We start from the raw sequence: 15393 nt of genomic DNA on the forward strand, positions 1-15393 counted from the left end.
TGCCCGTAGGAGAGGGGTCCTGGGCGGGGGGACTGTGGATGTGCTGAGAAGAGGGGTCTGTAGGGGTTTGGTGCCATGAGGAGAAGGGGAGTCCGGGCGGTGTTGCCTTGAGAAGGAGCGTCCAGGGGGGGTTTGAGTCCCTGAGGAGAAGGGGGTCCGGGGGTCTCTGGTTCCCCATGTGCAGTGAATGAAGACGAGAAGTCATGAGACCTCCAGGGCTGAGACCCCCGGGGCCGAGGTGACAGGACAGGGTGGTGGATCAGGGCACGGGGCTGGGTGCTGTGTTTGCTTCTGCCGGCGAGCTTCACCAAAGAGAATCTGACTTCACCAAGGGAAAAGACAGACTTTCAAGCTGGATGGAAACGCCACAAGATCCATCCAGCTGTTTCCTAGAGCACGCGGGGAAATGCAAATGGACACAAAAGTAAAAATAATAAACCCAAAATGTGCTGATGGCTTGGGCCAGGCTGGGCTGCCCCAGGGGCAGAGGTGGCCCAGGAACCAGAGAGCAGCTGCCAGTTATGACTTTATTCATTCTCACATTTAGATATTACAACAAAATTCTTAATGACAAAGGGTAACAAGTACTATAGGAGAAGAGGAAAGGAAGCAGTGTTCTAACTGGTTTGATAGATAACCGTGAACTTCCAGAGACAGGATTCAATGTGAGTTACAATCACTCACATAACGCTCACTGGTAGGAAAACTCAGGTGCAAATACCCACACACTCACCCACAGCACACTCACACACACACAGACCATGCTTTGTACTCACACATAACCCCTGTTTTAGCCTACTTGCTTCAAAGGCAGCCCACTGAAACATTGAATGCTGCTACAGCAACAACAGGTACCAGGTTAAAATATTGCAATATAAATGTAGTGTTACTTAATACACAGGTTTTTTTTCAGAGACACACGTGTATTTGCAAGTAGGGGATCCAACACTTTGTTTTCAGGAGGGAGGAATGTCCTCTCAGCATCAACACTTTGTAAAGAAAAGTGAGACTGAGCACAGAGTGGAAGCAGCCATTTTAAAGAAAGGTGATTGATGATAAATAGCTTAGCTTCGATGTTGAGTTCCAGTAAGTAGCCCAAACAAAATAAAACAGAGAGTGCATTTTGAACATAGCAGGCACAAATATTAAAATCTGGGTTTTAAACATTGAAATACCCCCTTGCTGCTGTGGAAAGATAGAAAACACTTCTTTCTCACATCTTAAAACCAAAACAGACCAGCTTCACTTCATGCTTATCTGGAAACTGTAAAAATAAAAAGCCAGAAATAATTGAAGAGAATGGGAAGGGTTATCAGGTTTTCACATCTAATTTTAGTATACCTTTAGTATACCAAGAGTACAATTGTCTCAACAGCTCTCAATATCCCACACTACAGTTGTTCTTCATCAGCAGGAGTGTCTGAAGAGGAGCCAGATTTTGCTCCTATCAGGCTGCATTGTTCATGCAATACTGTTTACACAGACACAATACGATCTGATTCCACCCCCCATCTAGATGGTGCAAGAGAGAGAAAATAAGCTTCTGTGGAGTTGAATAGTCAAAAATCTGATGACACAGAAGTGCTTTCCCCAGGGAGATGCGGGGGATCATTAACAATAGTTTTAACAATATAACCCTTCTCCACAAGGATGTTTATAAGCAATTTACAACTAAATCTAGAGAAAAAGTGCAGCTGTACTAGCTGGATGTCCATGCTGATAATCAGCCTGGGCACAAAGATGCCTCCGTCCCCTTTCTGCTGAGGAATCCTGCCATGCCCAGCAAATGTCATGCTTTGCTGGCACATACCTATCCCTTACATATGGACAGGGACGAACAGCTACTTTGAAATTCCATTTTTTAACTATTATTTTGTTCTTGGGCCCTCTTGCAGATGGGGCTGTTTCCAGGCAGAGAACTTTTCATGGAGTACTGGAAACAAGAGAGAGTGGGTCCTGTGGATGCACATCACCAGTGAGCAGCCTGAATTTAGCTCAGCTGGTCACCTTCTACCCCTGTCAATGCCAGTCACGAGCAGCACGAGTCACATATAGCCTTCCTTCTGCCAAGGGAACCACCAGTTCAAAAAGCAGGGCAAGATGAGGGCAGGAGAATTTGATCTGGCCTATACCCTGCTGGCTGTCCTACTTCCTTGTCCTGGCTCTCCAGCAGCTCCTGCCAGAGGATTCTTACTGAGTCATAACAATTACTTAAAGATGCTTAAATTCCTGGCAGCTTCAGGGGACACCAGTAAAAGTCAGGGAATTCATTGTCATATGCAGTTTCCAATTCCACATCCTGAGACAGTTTGGCTCAAGCTGGTCTGGTTTTGTGCCTCTTTTTTGCCATGGAAATTGCAGCCATGTCATCCTTCTGACACAAAAAGGGAGTGGAACATTGAACGAGCTGCACAAGCTTAGAGAACCTGAATGACAAGCATGCTTTTCCCATGTGCTAAATAAATCTCCCCATTGCACTTGTGTGGAGAACTATAATTAAGACTTGGCAACATCATCCGTAAGAGCTCACAGGCTTACGTCGGGAAACGCGTAAAACCCTCTGCTGGAAAAGAAATACAGTTTGGGAAAGCTGTACATCTGACAGGAAACACAGTTTTACAAGTCCAAACCCTTGGCTCTGTGACAGAGGTGTGGCCCACAAGCAGTAATTCCCTGGTGCTGAAATGCTCTGGTGCACAGAGCTCTGCCAGCCACAGGCATGTGGGAGAAGAGATGATGACAAGCTGTTCAAACGAGCCTTTTCAACCAGACTCCTGAGGCGGTGATGTAACCGTGCTCTGTGGCTGAGCTCTTGGACTGGGAGCAGGATGGAAAGAAGTAGGTGGGAATTGGTGAGGCAGCAGTACAGAAATCTATAGAGAGGGGCTGCGGAGGTTCCCCAGAGCTCAGAATTCACGTAGTATCTCTTAGAAACAAAAGACCAAAGTGAGGAGATGTTTCCTCAGCAAATAACTGTTTCTTAATCCTCTGGAGTCAAGTCTGCTCTGCTGGAAGTTCTGCAAAAGAAACAAGAGGAGCCCGCTGGGCAGAGTGTGCCTCCTTTGAGTCAGGGAACTTGGGAGACAGGAAAAGTCATGGTGCAAACTGTCCATCCAGGAGAATCAGGGCTTGAACCCTGGCAAGGTTGGCTGGGCTCCATGTGTTCAGTGATGTCAACACGCAAGGGGAGGCAACCCTGAGCACCTTATTGCTGGAGCACTGTTCCTTCCATTGTTTCCAAAATGCTTTGCAGCAGCTTGAAAATAAACATTTCACTCCCTGCCCTTTTGATCTTTTTCCTCCCAGCAAACTCTATGTTTAGCAGCCAGCTCAAATTAACCTAGCTTTGCTTTAATTTCTTGCTTGGGCAACAAATGATCTCAGCACCATTCTGGGAGAAGGGGAAGGCAAGAGCAGCAGACCTGTGAGTAACCTGCTCCCAGCAGAGATCATAAAAGGACCTGTTTTGCACACGGCCTGCAAAAAATTGCTGTTTATCTCACCGGGAGCACTTTAGCCATCCGCTGATGACCTACTCAGCACTAGCTGTGTTGAGATGGCTAAAATAATCCTAGTGATAAGGCAGATTGGCAGGTTTCCCCCAGCAGATATGAGAGGGGTGTGGGTGTAGCTTGCAGAGGAGATGGAGAGGCTGACACCTACTCAGGATGAGCAGCATGCACAAACATTTACAAAGATCCCTCAGGATCACTCTGTACACCTCTTTAAAATGTCCTGCTCTTGCTGCTAATACCACTAGGGATTCTTCCCTTTGATTCTGCTTCGCAGCTCAGCAGCTGACATCATGATGAGGGGAGGAGGAAGAAATCCAAGGAAAAACATTCAGGCTGCACACCAGGAAGAAACTTGAGACTAAGACAGAGCTATTTATATCTGACCTGAAATGGGCTTTCTGAATGGGAAGCTGATCTGAGCGGAGGCTGGATGTTAGGCAGAAGGTGCCACAGTGCTGAACACAGGCACCCACTCTCGGGCAGAATGCATCTGTCTGAGGTGCAGGAATAAAAGAAATATGAGGAATCAGTGATGTGCTCTCTCCAGTCGTGGCACAGGGAAGCTGCAGCTGGAGGTGCTGTATGGTTCATGCTGCAGTTCCAAGGACATTGGTGTTCCCCGTCCTTTTGGGGTAGGTTCCTGGTTGGGTTTGGGCATAGGTTGAAGGAGAAGCTCTGAGTGACCCTGATGACATGTCTGGAGGGCCTTGGCAGTCGCCTCCAGGGCCTGGTGCCATTAGTACTGCTCGGAGAAGAAGGAAGCGTGGAGAGTGGGTGGACTGGCCCCCTCTCCAGGCGGGGTGCAGCTGCCATCCTCAGAGTGTTCCGACAGCTCCCCATATTCACTGTTGTAAAAAGTCTGGCCTCCGACTTGGGACCCATATGACGGCCGATATCTGCCCTGCAGCTCCGACTGTTCCCCTGACAGCTCCATGGTTCGACTGGGCCCTTTACTGCTGCGAAGGAGAGAAACACAGAATTAACCTTGGCACTCCAAGAAAGCCTTTGTCCTGCTTAGAGAGGTCCCAGCTTCAGCAAATCTCATCTTCTAATGCATACAGCAGAGACAGGGTCAGGAATGGACTTGCACCTCCATTTCAAAGCACAAAACCAGGCTTTGCACCAAATCTAAGCACAGCCTGTTTGTTTTGTGACAAATCTGCACATAAACTGGTACACTTATTTCAGCTCTACTAGATACCTTTGGGATATCTTCTAGATACAGGGAAGTGTTGGGACCCCAATGAGTAGGGAGAGACAAGAGACATTGCCTTAATTACTTCTAGACTTGGCAGGAATAACAGAAATTGATACAAACCAACTGCCAGGATGGGGGAAAGGAAACAAAGGAAGATGACGAAGATGTGGGCAGAAGTCATATGTCCAATCTCAGTGCCTGCCAATACCAGGTGATTGTCAAGAAATCACAAGAGCAGAGGCAGGGACACACTCAAGAATTTTAAGAGTAGTGTTTTCCAGGAGACAGGACACCAGGAGTAGGAGACAACAGGAACATACCTTAGGGAAAAGAGGACAAGGACAAGAAACAGGAGACTGTTTGATACAAGAGCAGAAAGGCCACAGGTCTATGGCTAAGAGAAAAGACAATGACCAGTTCAATATAATGTTGGGAGGCAGAGGAGGTGAGGAAGAGGCTTGGGACTGGCCTTGTCTACATATGAGGTGACATGGCTTGCTCAACACACTGTCACAGAGACAAGGGCTCTGATTGCTCTGGCAGAGGTGAGGTGTACAGGTTCTCCAGTTTCAGAGCCTGGGTCAAAGACAAAACCATCCGTAACATCCTCAGCTCTGAGAATGCCAGCTCAACCAGCCAGACTCCATGTCAGCATGTGGGGATTCCTAAGGCCTGTCCCATCCCTGCACCACCACATCAGGGCCCTGTACCCCACGGGTCAGGGTGGAGGGAGGAGGGTGGCAGCTACATAGTTTCTGCCCATTCCATCTGCCACTGCTTGAGCAAGCCCTGACACATTTCACCAGAAAATGTCAATAAGCATTAACAGTCTCATTAACACCATCATTCCACTGTGCCTCATTATCTTAACAGGCACATTCTCATTGATGGGCACAGTTTATATTATTAAACCCTAGAAAACAGCAGGCTTGTCTGTTCTTCCTGTATTTTGCCTCTCATTAAGGAGTACATGGACTCATGTGGCTCAGGGCCCACAGCTGAAAGTTCCAAGCAGTGCAGCTTGTGGGGAGACACCAGGAGCTGCCTCCTGGTCCACTGCATTTGGCAGCAGGGAGGCCTCAGTGGCTAGGCTTAAGGAGTACCTGAATCCACCTTCTTTTCTGTGTCGGTTTTCTATCCTCTCAAATTCCTCAGATGCCAGAACCATCCCACTGTCTGTCTGATTGTCCTGGAAGGAAGCAACAGGAATTATCAGTAACATCCCTGTCGACTGATCAGAGTGGGAAGGGAGGAGAAATAATTCAGGAGATGAGATCCTGTGTATGTGTGATGGGGAAGAAGGTGTAGGAGCACTTTACCAGCATGCTCCATAGCTCTGCTGTATCTGATTTTCTTAGGTGCCTTCTTGAAAGCAGCATGTTAAAAGGTAAGATTTGTGTGCTTAGTTCAGTGCCATTTTTGGGGAATAAAAAAAGTGCTCCCTGGCTGGAAGATGTATTGCCACCAAATCTGTGAGAGGTGATATTTTCCTATGAGACTAAAGCTATGACTTCAGTTCTGCTGCTAGAGGAGATACCAGTACCAGGCCAGTTCAGAGAGATATAGAGGTCTGCACACTGCCATGCCACTGCTACTGCACACTGCCATGTGGACCAAGATACAGGAGATGCAGATAAACACTCTGGGTTTAGCTAGTCCTGGAAGGATTTCAGTGTGCTTAATCAGGCTGTGTTGACAGATTTGAAGGTGAAGAGCAGGCTCTTCTCTGAGGTACTTTATAGTCCCCCTATTTGCATATCTTACCTCCCTGTTTCCCACTAAGGCAGTGTGAACCATGCAGAAGAGAAACCCCTGTGTGCCAGATGAAGAAATGAATGTGCATAGGACTGGATGGACCAAACAAGAATGACACACAGACTGACATAAGATAGGAGTGATCTTCCTCCATAGTCTTAACAGTAAAGGTGTCAGAAAAGACTGTCCCCTGCTCAAATCCATTCAGATGCTACTCACCGGGTGTGCCTTGTACATTGTGTGTGTCATGGGAAACTCTTCAAATGTCTTTATCCTGGATGGACACCTGATCTGATTTCCTCCCGTCAAACAACCCGGGAATGAGACACAGTTGTAGTATCTGCCAACAGAAGCACACAGTATTCAGTAAAGGCAAGAGTCAATGTCCTGAGTGAACAGGACCTGAACTCAACCTCCTCACTGTGCAACCAAAGTATGCAGGGAGGAGGATGACCCAAATGGTGGATTTGGGGAGCATAATGGGGTCACCTTAGACCTCTTAACCCTGTACGACTTCTGCAGTGGAGACTAGACTGACTGAATCAGGTCCCAATAACCTCTCCACATGGGACAAGCAGAAAATGTCATATAGATCCCAGGCATAATATTATCATAGTTCACCAGAGTGCAGAGGCCTGGGAGTAATTGTTTGGGTCAGTTAGGAACAGATAGGATGAAGCTCCTTACATGATATTCTGGCAGCATAGCTGGAGAAGAAGAAGGAATGTGATAGCCTACAAATCAGCACTTCCTAATGAGCAAAATAAAGTAATTTTGCTTTTATAAGCAAGAAGCAATGGCCTAAATTCTTGGATCACACCTTATCACCTGGGATTTTCCAAAGATCTGGGTTCTCCCCATATCCCTCAGGCTCCCTGGCAGGTCAGGCTGCTCACTGCCTGCCAGGCTCTCTCTACCCTTTTCGGAGGGGATTCACCTTGCTGCTAGGCTGTGGCAGCGTATCCTCATGTCAAAGTCCTCTTCATCTGAGTTTTGCTGGGCAGAGGAAGGCACCTGGGAGAAACCATCATCTTCTGAGCTGTGAGAGTCATTCAGCGGGATGTAATCTTTCCCTTCCTGGTAGGAAGAACAGTAAATGGCCTTACAAGAAAGGGAACACAAGAAAAGGCTCCACAGCAGAAGCTGTCAGAGCTGGGAAGGAAAATTTCTGGTTTATAAATTTAATTTCTCTAGGACAAAATATCTGGCTAGAGATTTCTGTGACCTTTGTGTTAAGTAGCTGTGAGTGATGCATGGAGGTGTGTATGAGCAGGAAAACAACTGCCCATAATAATATGCTCATAATCCCATAATTCTCCAGTTTACATGGACAGAGTGCTGTGCTCCAGGGCAATGTCATTTGTGGCTTAGTCATGCCTGTGCTGGGAACCAGTTCTGAAAGGTTAAAGTCAAGAACGTCAGGATGAAGCAATACTCAAGAATTTAGCTATCATTTTCTGAAAGGGAACATCAAGAAAAAGTTAAAATTGGAGCTGCATTCTCATCACAGTTAAATGTCCTGGCGAGTTACCACATGGAAGTGATTAGTAATATGTTCAAAGAAATCTGTATTACTGACTGCTGTAATGTAACAGTTGTTTGCTTCACATGGCCCTGACATTTTCATCTGAGGACAGAGTTTCAGAAACCCTGGTCAAGTCCTGGTTTTCATTATGCTGGCGTGTGGGAGGCAGAAGTACCAGGGCCTTGACTCAGCTGAAGAATTTCAAATAAGTATCTGGGGATTAGGATGGAAGTTACTAGAATGACGACTGAGAGGGCTGCTGCCCTGCAAGGAGCAGAGTTTTATGAGAATGCAGCTAAAAGGCTGTTGCAGAAATGAGTTCTCTAACAGCTCTGGGAAATAGACCTCTGACCCAGGAATCTCTGTGTTATTGGTGGCCTACAGAAATGTATTGCATTGACCATGGGGTCAGCTGAGGGCACAGTGAGGGAGCTGGTGATGACAGAAAAAGAGCTGTCTGGAGCAGAGAAGGGACAGCAGGCTTTCACCTGCTGGACATTTTCCTGAAGAAGGTTCCCCAGTATCTCCACAAGGTCGGAGAAAGTTGGTCTCTCCTTTGGATCACCGTGCCAGCAGCTCAACATTATACGGTAGCTGTCAAGAAGAGATACTGGTTTTACACCACAGAAATCCCCTCCTGCTCCACTCCACAGCTCCCACCCACATGGTGCCCACTGGCACTGCCAGTTCCTGCACTGTGAAGGAAAGCTTGCCCCCCTCAGCACACTGGCCAGGTGGACTTACTGGCAGGGTGTTGGTTTGTTATACACTTATAACAGGGGACAAGGATCTAATTCAGACCCCTATGATGCCCTTCTGAGCAGGAAAGCACAGTGCCACTTACAGACCCATCCCAGCACGGGCATGCAAGGACACCTTGAGGGCTGTGATCAGAACCCATCTGCCTTGCTCTCCAGGCAATGGCCTAGAGCAAAGGATGTGTTGGCTCATCCCCTACCCTGGCTAAAGGTCTGCATCCCACAGAGGGGACTGTTCTGCTCTATGCTGGTATATGGTAGGTTTCTGCCCTCCCACAGAGACCTCTGCTCTGACCAATGCTGGAATCCTTGAGGTTTCTGACTCACATTTCTGCTGTGGCATACTCTGGGGCTCTCATCCTGGTACCATCTTTGAGCCTCTGGCAGAACTCCTCATTGATCTGGACTCCAGGATATGGAGATGCCCCTAAAGAAGGTTCAGAGAAGGGTGGGAACATGAAATGTGCCATCAGAAACCAGTCCTTTTGAGACTGCCCTTCATCCCAGAACACTGAGAGGTGTGGTCACTACTCATACACAGCCCAATCCTTGGTGCTGCCTGAGTCAGGCTTCTCTGTCTCAGAGAGCTGGAAGCCACCTCTGCATGCCTGTGTCCCCATCACTCTGTTCATGGGTGCATATAGCCTCCATGTTTTTTTTTGCCTACATCCATATTTCTTCCCATGAGTCCTTAGATGTGATTGAGAATGTCTGTCCTGCACAGACTCACCCACAAACTGCTACGTGGGTAGAGGTTTCCCCTTCAGCAGCAACAGACCCTCACTAGCACTCACCTAATGAGAAGATTTCCCAGAGAAGAACCCCAAAAGACCAGACATCACTTTGGGTAGTGTAGACCTTGTCGAAGATGCTTTCTGGAGCCATCCACTTCAGTGGGAGACGGGCCTGCAGGAGGGAGAGGCAAGGCACAAATGTTCAGTTTGGAACATGTCCCAGGACAGCCCTTCTTGTAGCAAAGGGATAGAATGGATGAAAGGAAATCAGAGTCAATAGCTCTGCTCCTCTCTCCATGGAGGAACTGGTTTGTCAGAGAGGGACAGAGACACTGAAAAGGGGTTGAAAGAGTATAAGGAGAAGTAAATTAATGACAGGCTGAAGGATAGAAGGAAGGAGACAGAGATCTGCTGGTGGAGGAGGACAGGACATGTGTCATTGGTCCAATGGCTTCTGGTCCCCACTCCTGCTTTTTCATCTCTTCAGCAAAGGGGCCTAGTCTGTAAAGGGTTTGAGAAAACGGCACTCACACTGCCTTTCCTGACATAGTCGGGGTCCTTGTAGATGTCCCTGGCCAGGCCGAAGTCACAGATCTTTACCACGTTGTTTTCTGACAGCAGGATATTGCGAGCTGCCAGGTCTCTGTGGATGCACTGAGGGTACACAAAGAGGAAGGGGCAAAATAAGAGGGAGAGAAACCACAATCAGAAAGTGTACAGCACCTCCCTTCCCCCATAAGCCCGAGCTGTAATGGGGGAATGGTGGAAATGGGAAGTAGCTAAAGATAAAAATTTCAAAAAAAGGCTGGTTAAGGAGAGGTTGAAATGCAAGAGAACTAATTTCCCAGCTTTGTGCTGGGACATCTGTGTCAGATTTCCTGGGGAGTGTGAAGTAGAGCACTGAATCTCTCTGTGTGTCACCTGAAAAGTGGCTGTAGTCAGGTCTCTGTCATCAGGCATGCACAAAAGATCAGATGAGCAAAAGGCTGAACTCACCTTTCGGGATGCCAGGAATTCCATGCCACGTGCTACCTGGAAGCTGTAGCAGATGAGGTCTTCCATTGTCAAGGGACTTTGCCACAAGTCATCCACTGTTCAGAAGTAACACAAAATTATTAGAAAATTGGAATCTGTTGTCCTCTTTGCCTCTCTCCAGGACTGCAGGATACAGCCAGTTCTCAGTGAAACACAGTTAGCCCTCAGTCCTAATTGGAGTAATCAGCTCCACTCTAAGATTTTCTGCTTAGGTGCCAGAAGGCACAAGGCAGGAACCTACTCAAGTGTGAAGAGAAAGAGTCCAGCCTCCAGCATATGTCAATGAGACAGAGTTGTGGAGAACAAGCTTGGAAGGGGCTTTGAAGATCAGCTCATTATTTTTGTCCTAGGGAGGACTCAGCAAGATTCCCCTCAGTTCTCCTTTTTTCAGGCTAAAATACCCAAAGGGATTTAATTCTCCCTTCTGGGTTTCAGGTGCCAATAGACACCAGAAGACACACCAGATGTTACAATAGCCCTGTTCAGGCAATTGATCAGTTCCAAGGCTGGGTCCCTGCTCCCCACTGATATTCCCTGTCCATTCCCCAGGCCAGTCAAGTCTGGCATAGGTTTGGTGGTCCAGGTGGGGAGCTGCTGCCAAGGCTGGAGTGGTACCTTCCTGGATGGGCAGCGCCGTGCGGCTCTTGTGCAGCAGGAAGCGCTGGAAGATGGCGCTGTCGCTGGTCCCAGAGCGGCTCCTCCTGTCTGCTCTCACTGCCTCCACGATGGACTGCACCTGAATACGCAGCCTGGGAGACTTCTCCTGGCAAGGTATCAAACCAAAACCCTCAGCAGGCAACTCACACTGTAACCCCTGCACCCATGAGCTGCATCTACCATTGCATAAAGGATAGAGCCTGTCTTTGTCACATTGTCAGATCATGCATTAGGCTGCATGTCTTCCTTCCCTAGGACCAAAGGAATCTCCTCACCCTGTAAGGACTGAATCCTTCCCTCTTGGTCCGCAGGTAGTTGGAGAGGTTTCCATACTTGCAGAACTCAACAATAACCATGAGTGGACCTAGTGAGAAGAGACCAAAGGCAAGAGGTAAGGGCTGGAGTTGGTCAGAATTTGCCACAACTTGTGTTATGTACAGCCCTGCTGAGCTGTGACATGTGCTCTAAGTGCGCACACACACACACACACACACACACACACACACACACACACACAAATAACTTCCCCACAGGTCCCTGTAATCACACATGTGGCCAGCAAAAAGACACAAGGGACAAGCTCTGATTTTTGGGAGCAGGAACAGCCTGCTGCCCTGGGATATTTACCATTGGGTTTGGTACAGGCACCCAGCAAATTCACCACGTTGAGGTGATTCCCAATGTGGATGAGGATCTTCAGCTCTGACATCAGTGCCTTGTGCTCACTTGCAGTAGCTCCCTCTGGAAGCACACAAACCATGTCATGACACCTCCTCAGAGCTTTTCACTCCCCCTCACCACCCTTCTCTAGCAGCATGTTAATGTGAATCTTGCTGAGAAGGCTGTGACCTCAAAGCCTCAGTACATTTTGTTATTGCATGTTCCCACATTAAATGTTGAGCCTTGTCTGGAGATTCCAGGATCTCTGCTGTAACACATAGGGTGCTCTCTGCAAGTGCAGAGACCCAGAGCAAAGAACAACACAATCTGTGCCCAACAGATTTTTCTTTATGATAGTTGTGCAGTGAAAAACATCACTTGAGACTTTCATTGGGATGCACCCGTTTGAATCTCTGCCCTTTTGGCCTCCAAACAGAGATAACGAGCCATGAAACAATTTGAAAGAAAATTAGGAACAAAAGACATCTGATTCTTTTTGTCACAATTGAATACAGGAGCTGTCTCAACTAAAACACAGATATCTTTTGATGATTCCTCTTCAATAGGAAACAGTGTCATGCTCCTGCCATCTCTCTGTACTGCATCTTCTCTCAAGTGTCCAATTCGCATCAATTCTTGACCCTCTGTTTTACACCCAGGGTGTGTTCTCTGGTTTTGTGTGCCTTTTTCATACTTCTCAGCCTCCCCATACACATTTTGTCTTACTTGAGAGTTTGTAAATCTAGACTGAGAGACAGAACTATCCTCTTGAGCTGCAGCTGATGGGCCATGTGAAAGCCTTGCCTCAAAAAACTGTAAAGCAACCTTGCACACCAGGCTCCCCTCTTCTGTGCAGGTGATCTGTACACTTACAACAGTAAATATTGTTCAGACAAGCCATGACATGATTTCCATGTACAGGCTACTTCTGGCCAGAGACTGCCTCAGTGTTTTGTTTGGTGCCAAATTACAGAATAATGTTTTGGATGCCTGTTTGAAAGCATGGCTATAAAAGTTTAAAATCTCACTCTGGATAGACCAGGCTCTGGGTGCAAAGCCAATTTAGCCCTCAGAGCTGGATAAGAGCTTCAACCTGCTTCCTTATCCAGCCCTGGATCTGGCCCATAAACAAAATATAGGCACATTTGGAAGAAGGCAATTGGGAGCAGCACTTCTTTCAGTGGCATGCCAAAGAGGGACTCTGGATTCTTGTTAGTCCTTTGATACAGATTTCATTCTTTGTCTCTGCAGACAGCTAAATTTCCTTGAAAGCTGAGTTCTCCAGGTCCTTGCTGTCTGTTCTGCCACTTCAGCCTCCAAGTGCAGCTGAATGGAGCCAAAGAGGATCAACTGTGTTGAGGCCAAGAAGCCATTAATTAAAATACAGACATTACAGGGTGAATGTTCTGTGGCAGGTGCCTCATTAATTGCTGTCTACACACATTGCATGTTTTGCTTCACTGTTCACATACCTTTCAGCATTTTCACTGCTACAGTCTCACAGCTGTTACTTTTATTGATCCCAAATGCAGATGCTTCCACCACCTTCCCAAAGGCACCATGACCCAAGACTTTACCTATGGACAAGGAGAATAAGTGTGAAAAAAGGCAGGTGCAGAAAAGGCAGAATAGAATGAAGGAAAACAAAAATCCCAACAGGAAATAATGGGAAGAAGAAAGAAAAAACATCATAAAGGAAAAGGAAGGAATGGAACATGTGCCTTTTCAAGTGGCTGCTTTCTGTGTCGGTGAGACTTAGAGAAAGGACGATGGGAGGAACTGAGACAGAGCTGGCATGGACAAAGCAGAGGAAGGAAATGGCCATGCAGAAGTGAGGGGCTGTTTGTTGCCCTCGAGCAACAAGTTGTTGTGTGTGGGAAAGGTAAATGACCCCTTGCAGCACAGCAGCCAGGACTAATGTCACTGTTCTGTGCCTCAAAGGTAGTCTGCTGCCCTTTAAACTCTGCCAGACAGAGGGAAGAAGCTGCAGGTGTCTCAGCATGAGGATAATAATGTATGCAATCCTGGTCCTGAACTTGGGGAACCTGCTGTAAACCGAGCTGTTCTGTCCAGACTCCCACTTGGAAAATATGGGGATGTGTTTTAAACCACATCCAGGGGTCTTCTATTTTCAGTAATACCTGTGGATACGCTAAGGAAGTCTGGGATAACAGTTGGCTCAGACCTGTCTACAGCCAGACCTAAAGAGATTTCTCAGGTACAGCTGGGCCTTAGGGACAGCCTGGGGAAGAGGATGGGAAGCCTGAGGCAGAGAGAAAGCATTAAATGCATAGAGGTGTGTTCAGAAATCAGAAGGGTGAGTTTGTAGGGCTGATGGGAAGCCCTGGCTGCAGTGTGCAGTGGGAGGGAGGGGGTCTGGCTCACCCAAGCGCAGGCGGTCTCGTGGGAACTCCCACTTGCTGGAATCATAGGGCAGGTACTCGCACTGCTCCTCCAAGGGCACCTCGCCAGGGTCCATGATGATGGAGAGGTAGCCTGTCTTGATGTCTGCGTGGGCTGGCTAAAGGAACCAGCCAACACAAAGGGTGAGGAGGTGCCCTCCTTGCCCTGGGTGCTGAGTCCCAGATGGGATTTAGATTCTTTGACTGCCTTGACCTGCTGCCCGCCCAAGCAAAGGCCATTCCCCATCACCTCCTTTACCACAGGCCTTACTCACCCTGTCCTTGACAATGAGAGCACTGGAAGCATCACTCAATGACCTCCTTTTAGCAGGTGCTGTCATGGAGCCCCACATCACAGCACTGATGCTGTCCCAAGCTCTGATATGCCACCCTCCCTGCCTGGGGCAGTGACAGTCACGTACCCTTTTGATGTTGCAGAAGATGAGAATAAGTAAGATCCAGAAGAAAACAGCAATAACTCCAGTGCCAATCAGGATGACAATCTCTACATTGGTCCTGTCATCAGAGCCTGTGGGATGGAAGGGCAATCATAGTTTCAGAGATTCTCATTCTATGCTCCAGCTCAGCCATTCCTTATGATCTGCATCAGGATGTGGGGCGACTGGAGACATGTTTGCCTGAGCTAAACATTCTCTGGCCTACAGATCCTCCTGTGAGAGCACCATGCCACCAGCAAGGCCAAGGGGCTTTCACTGCCTCCCACTGTCACAGGGAAGAGGCATGGGAGCTTGACTATAACTCTTATTCCACCCCTTTACATCCCCAGGGGTGTTGTGGCTGCTGGTACCTTCCACAGAGACACTGGCTGAAGAGTTCACACAGCCCTTAGCGTTGCAGACGCTGCACAGGTAGAGCCCAGCATCTTCCTCTCTCACCCTCTGAATGCTCAGCCTCTGGTTGAAGTCTGCCAGGTCAATCCCTGTAAGGCACAGAGGGTTGTCATGGTCACTCACAGGGAAAGAAGATTAGTACACTGGTTTCAGGCTCTCAACAAGGCTTGCATTTTTTGGCTAATTCATTTTAGATGGCAGAATTACATCACACCAGCTGGCAGAGGCTCTTCTCTTAATGGCCCCAGAAAAACCCTGGAGAGGCCTTCCCCAGGCAGTGTACAGAGGGTACAAATCCCCCAG

At 47.9% G+C, this 15393-nt stretch overlaps 1 protein-coding gene across 3 annotated transcripts in view; it reads right to left on the minus strand.

Moving 5' to 3' along the window:
• Positions 1–513: 513 nt before the first annotated feature.
• The window catches only part of FLT4 (fms related receptor tyrosine kinase 4), a 57545-nt gene continuing 42665 nt past the window's right edge, over positions 514–15393 (minus strand). The window contains exons 15-30 of one of the 3 annotated variants that reach the window (XM_085591387.1): positions 15048–15179; positions 14662–14768; positions 14223–14358; positions 13310–13414; positions 11805–11918; positions 11453–11541; positions 11136–11283; positions 10482–10576; positions 10017–10139; positions 9546–9657; positions 9079–9178; positions 8482–8587; positions 7406–7545; positions 6688–6808; positions 5817–5902; positions 514–4468 (exon numbers count right to left, since the gene is read on the minus strand). In XM_085591387.1, the coding sequence (XP_085447513.1) occupies positions 4252–4468; positions 5817–5902; positions 6688–6808; positions 7406–7545; positions 8482–8587; positions 9079–9178; positions 9546–9657; positions 10017–10139; positions 10482–10576; positions 11136–11283; positions 11453–11541; positions 11805–11918; positions 13310–13414; positions 14223–14358; positions 14662–14768; positions 15048–15179 (1931 nt within the window). In that variant the 3' untranslated portion in view covers positions 514–4251. Of the gene's footprint in view, positions 4472–5816; positions 5903–6687; positions 6809–7405; positions 7546–8481; positions 8588–9078; positions 9179–9545; positions 9658–10016; positions 10140–10481; positions 10577–11135; positions 11284–11452; positions 11542–11804; positions 11919–13309; positions 13415–14222; positions 14359–14661; positions 14769–15047; positions 15180–15393 lie in introns of all 3 variants that reach the window. The other 2 variants (XM_021552182.4, XM_085591388.1) reach the window with 2 other exon arrangements.

Source organism: Lonchura striata, chromosome 13 (assembly GCF_050655825.1).
Source record: "Lonchura striata isolate lonStrDom1 chromosome 13, ASM5065582v1, whole genome shotgun sequence".
NCBI lineage: Eukaryota > Metazoa > Chordata > Aves > Passeriformes > Estrildidae > Lonchura > Lonchura striata.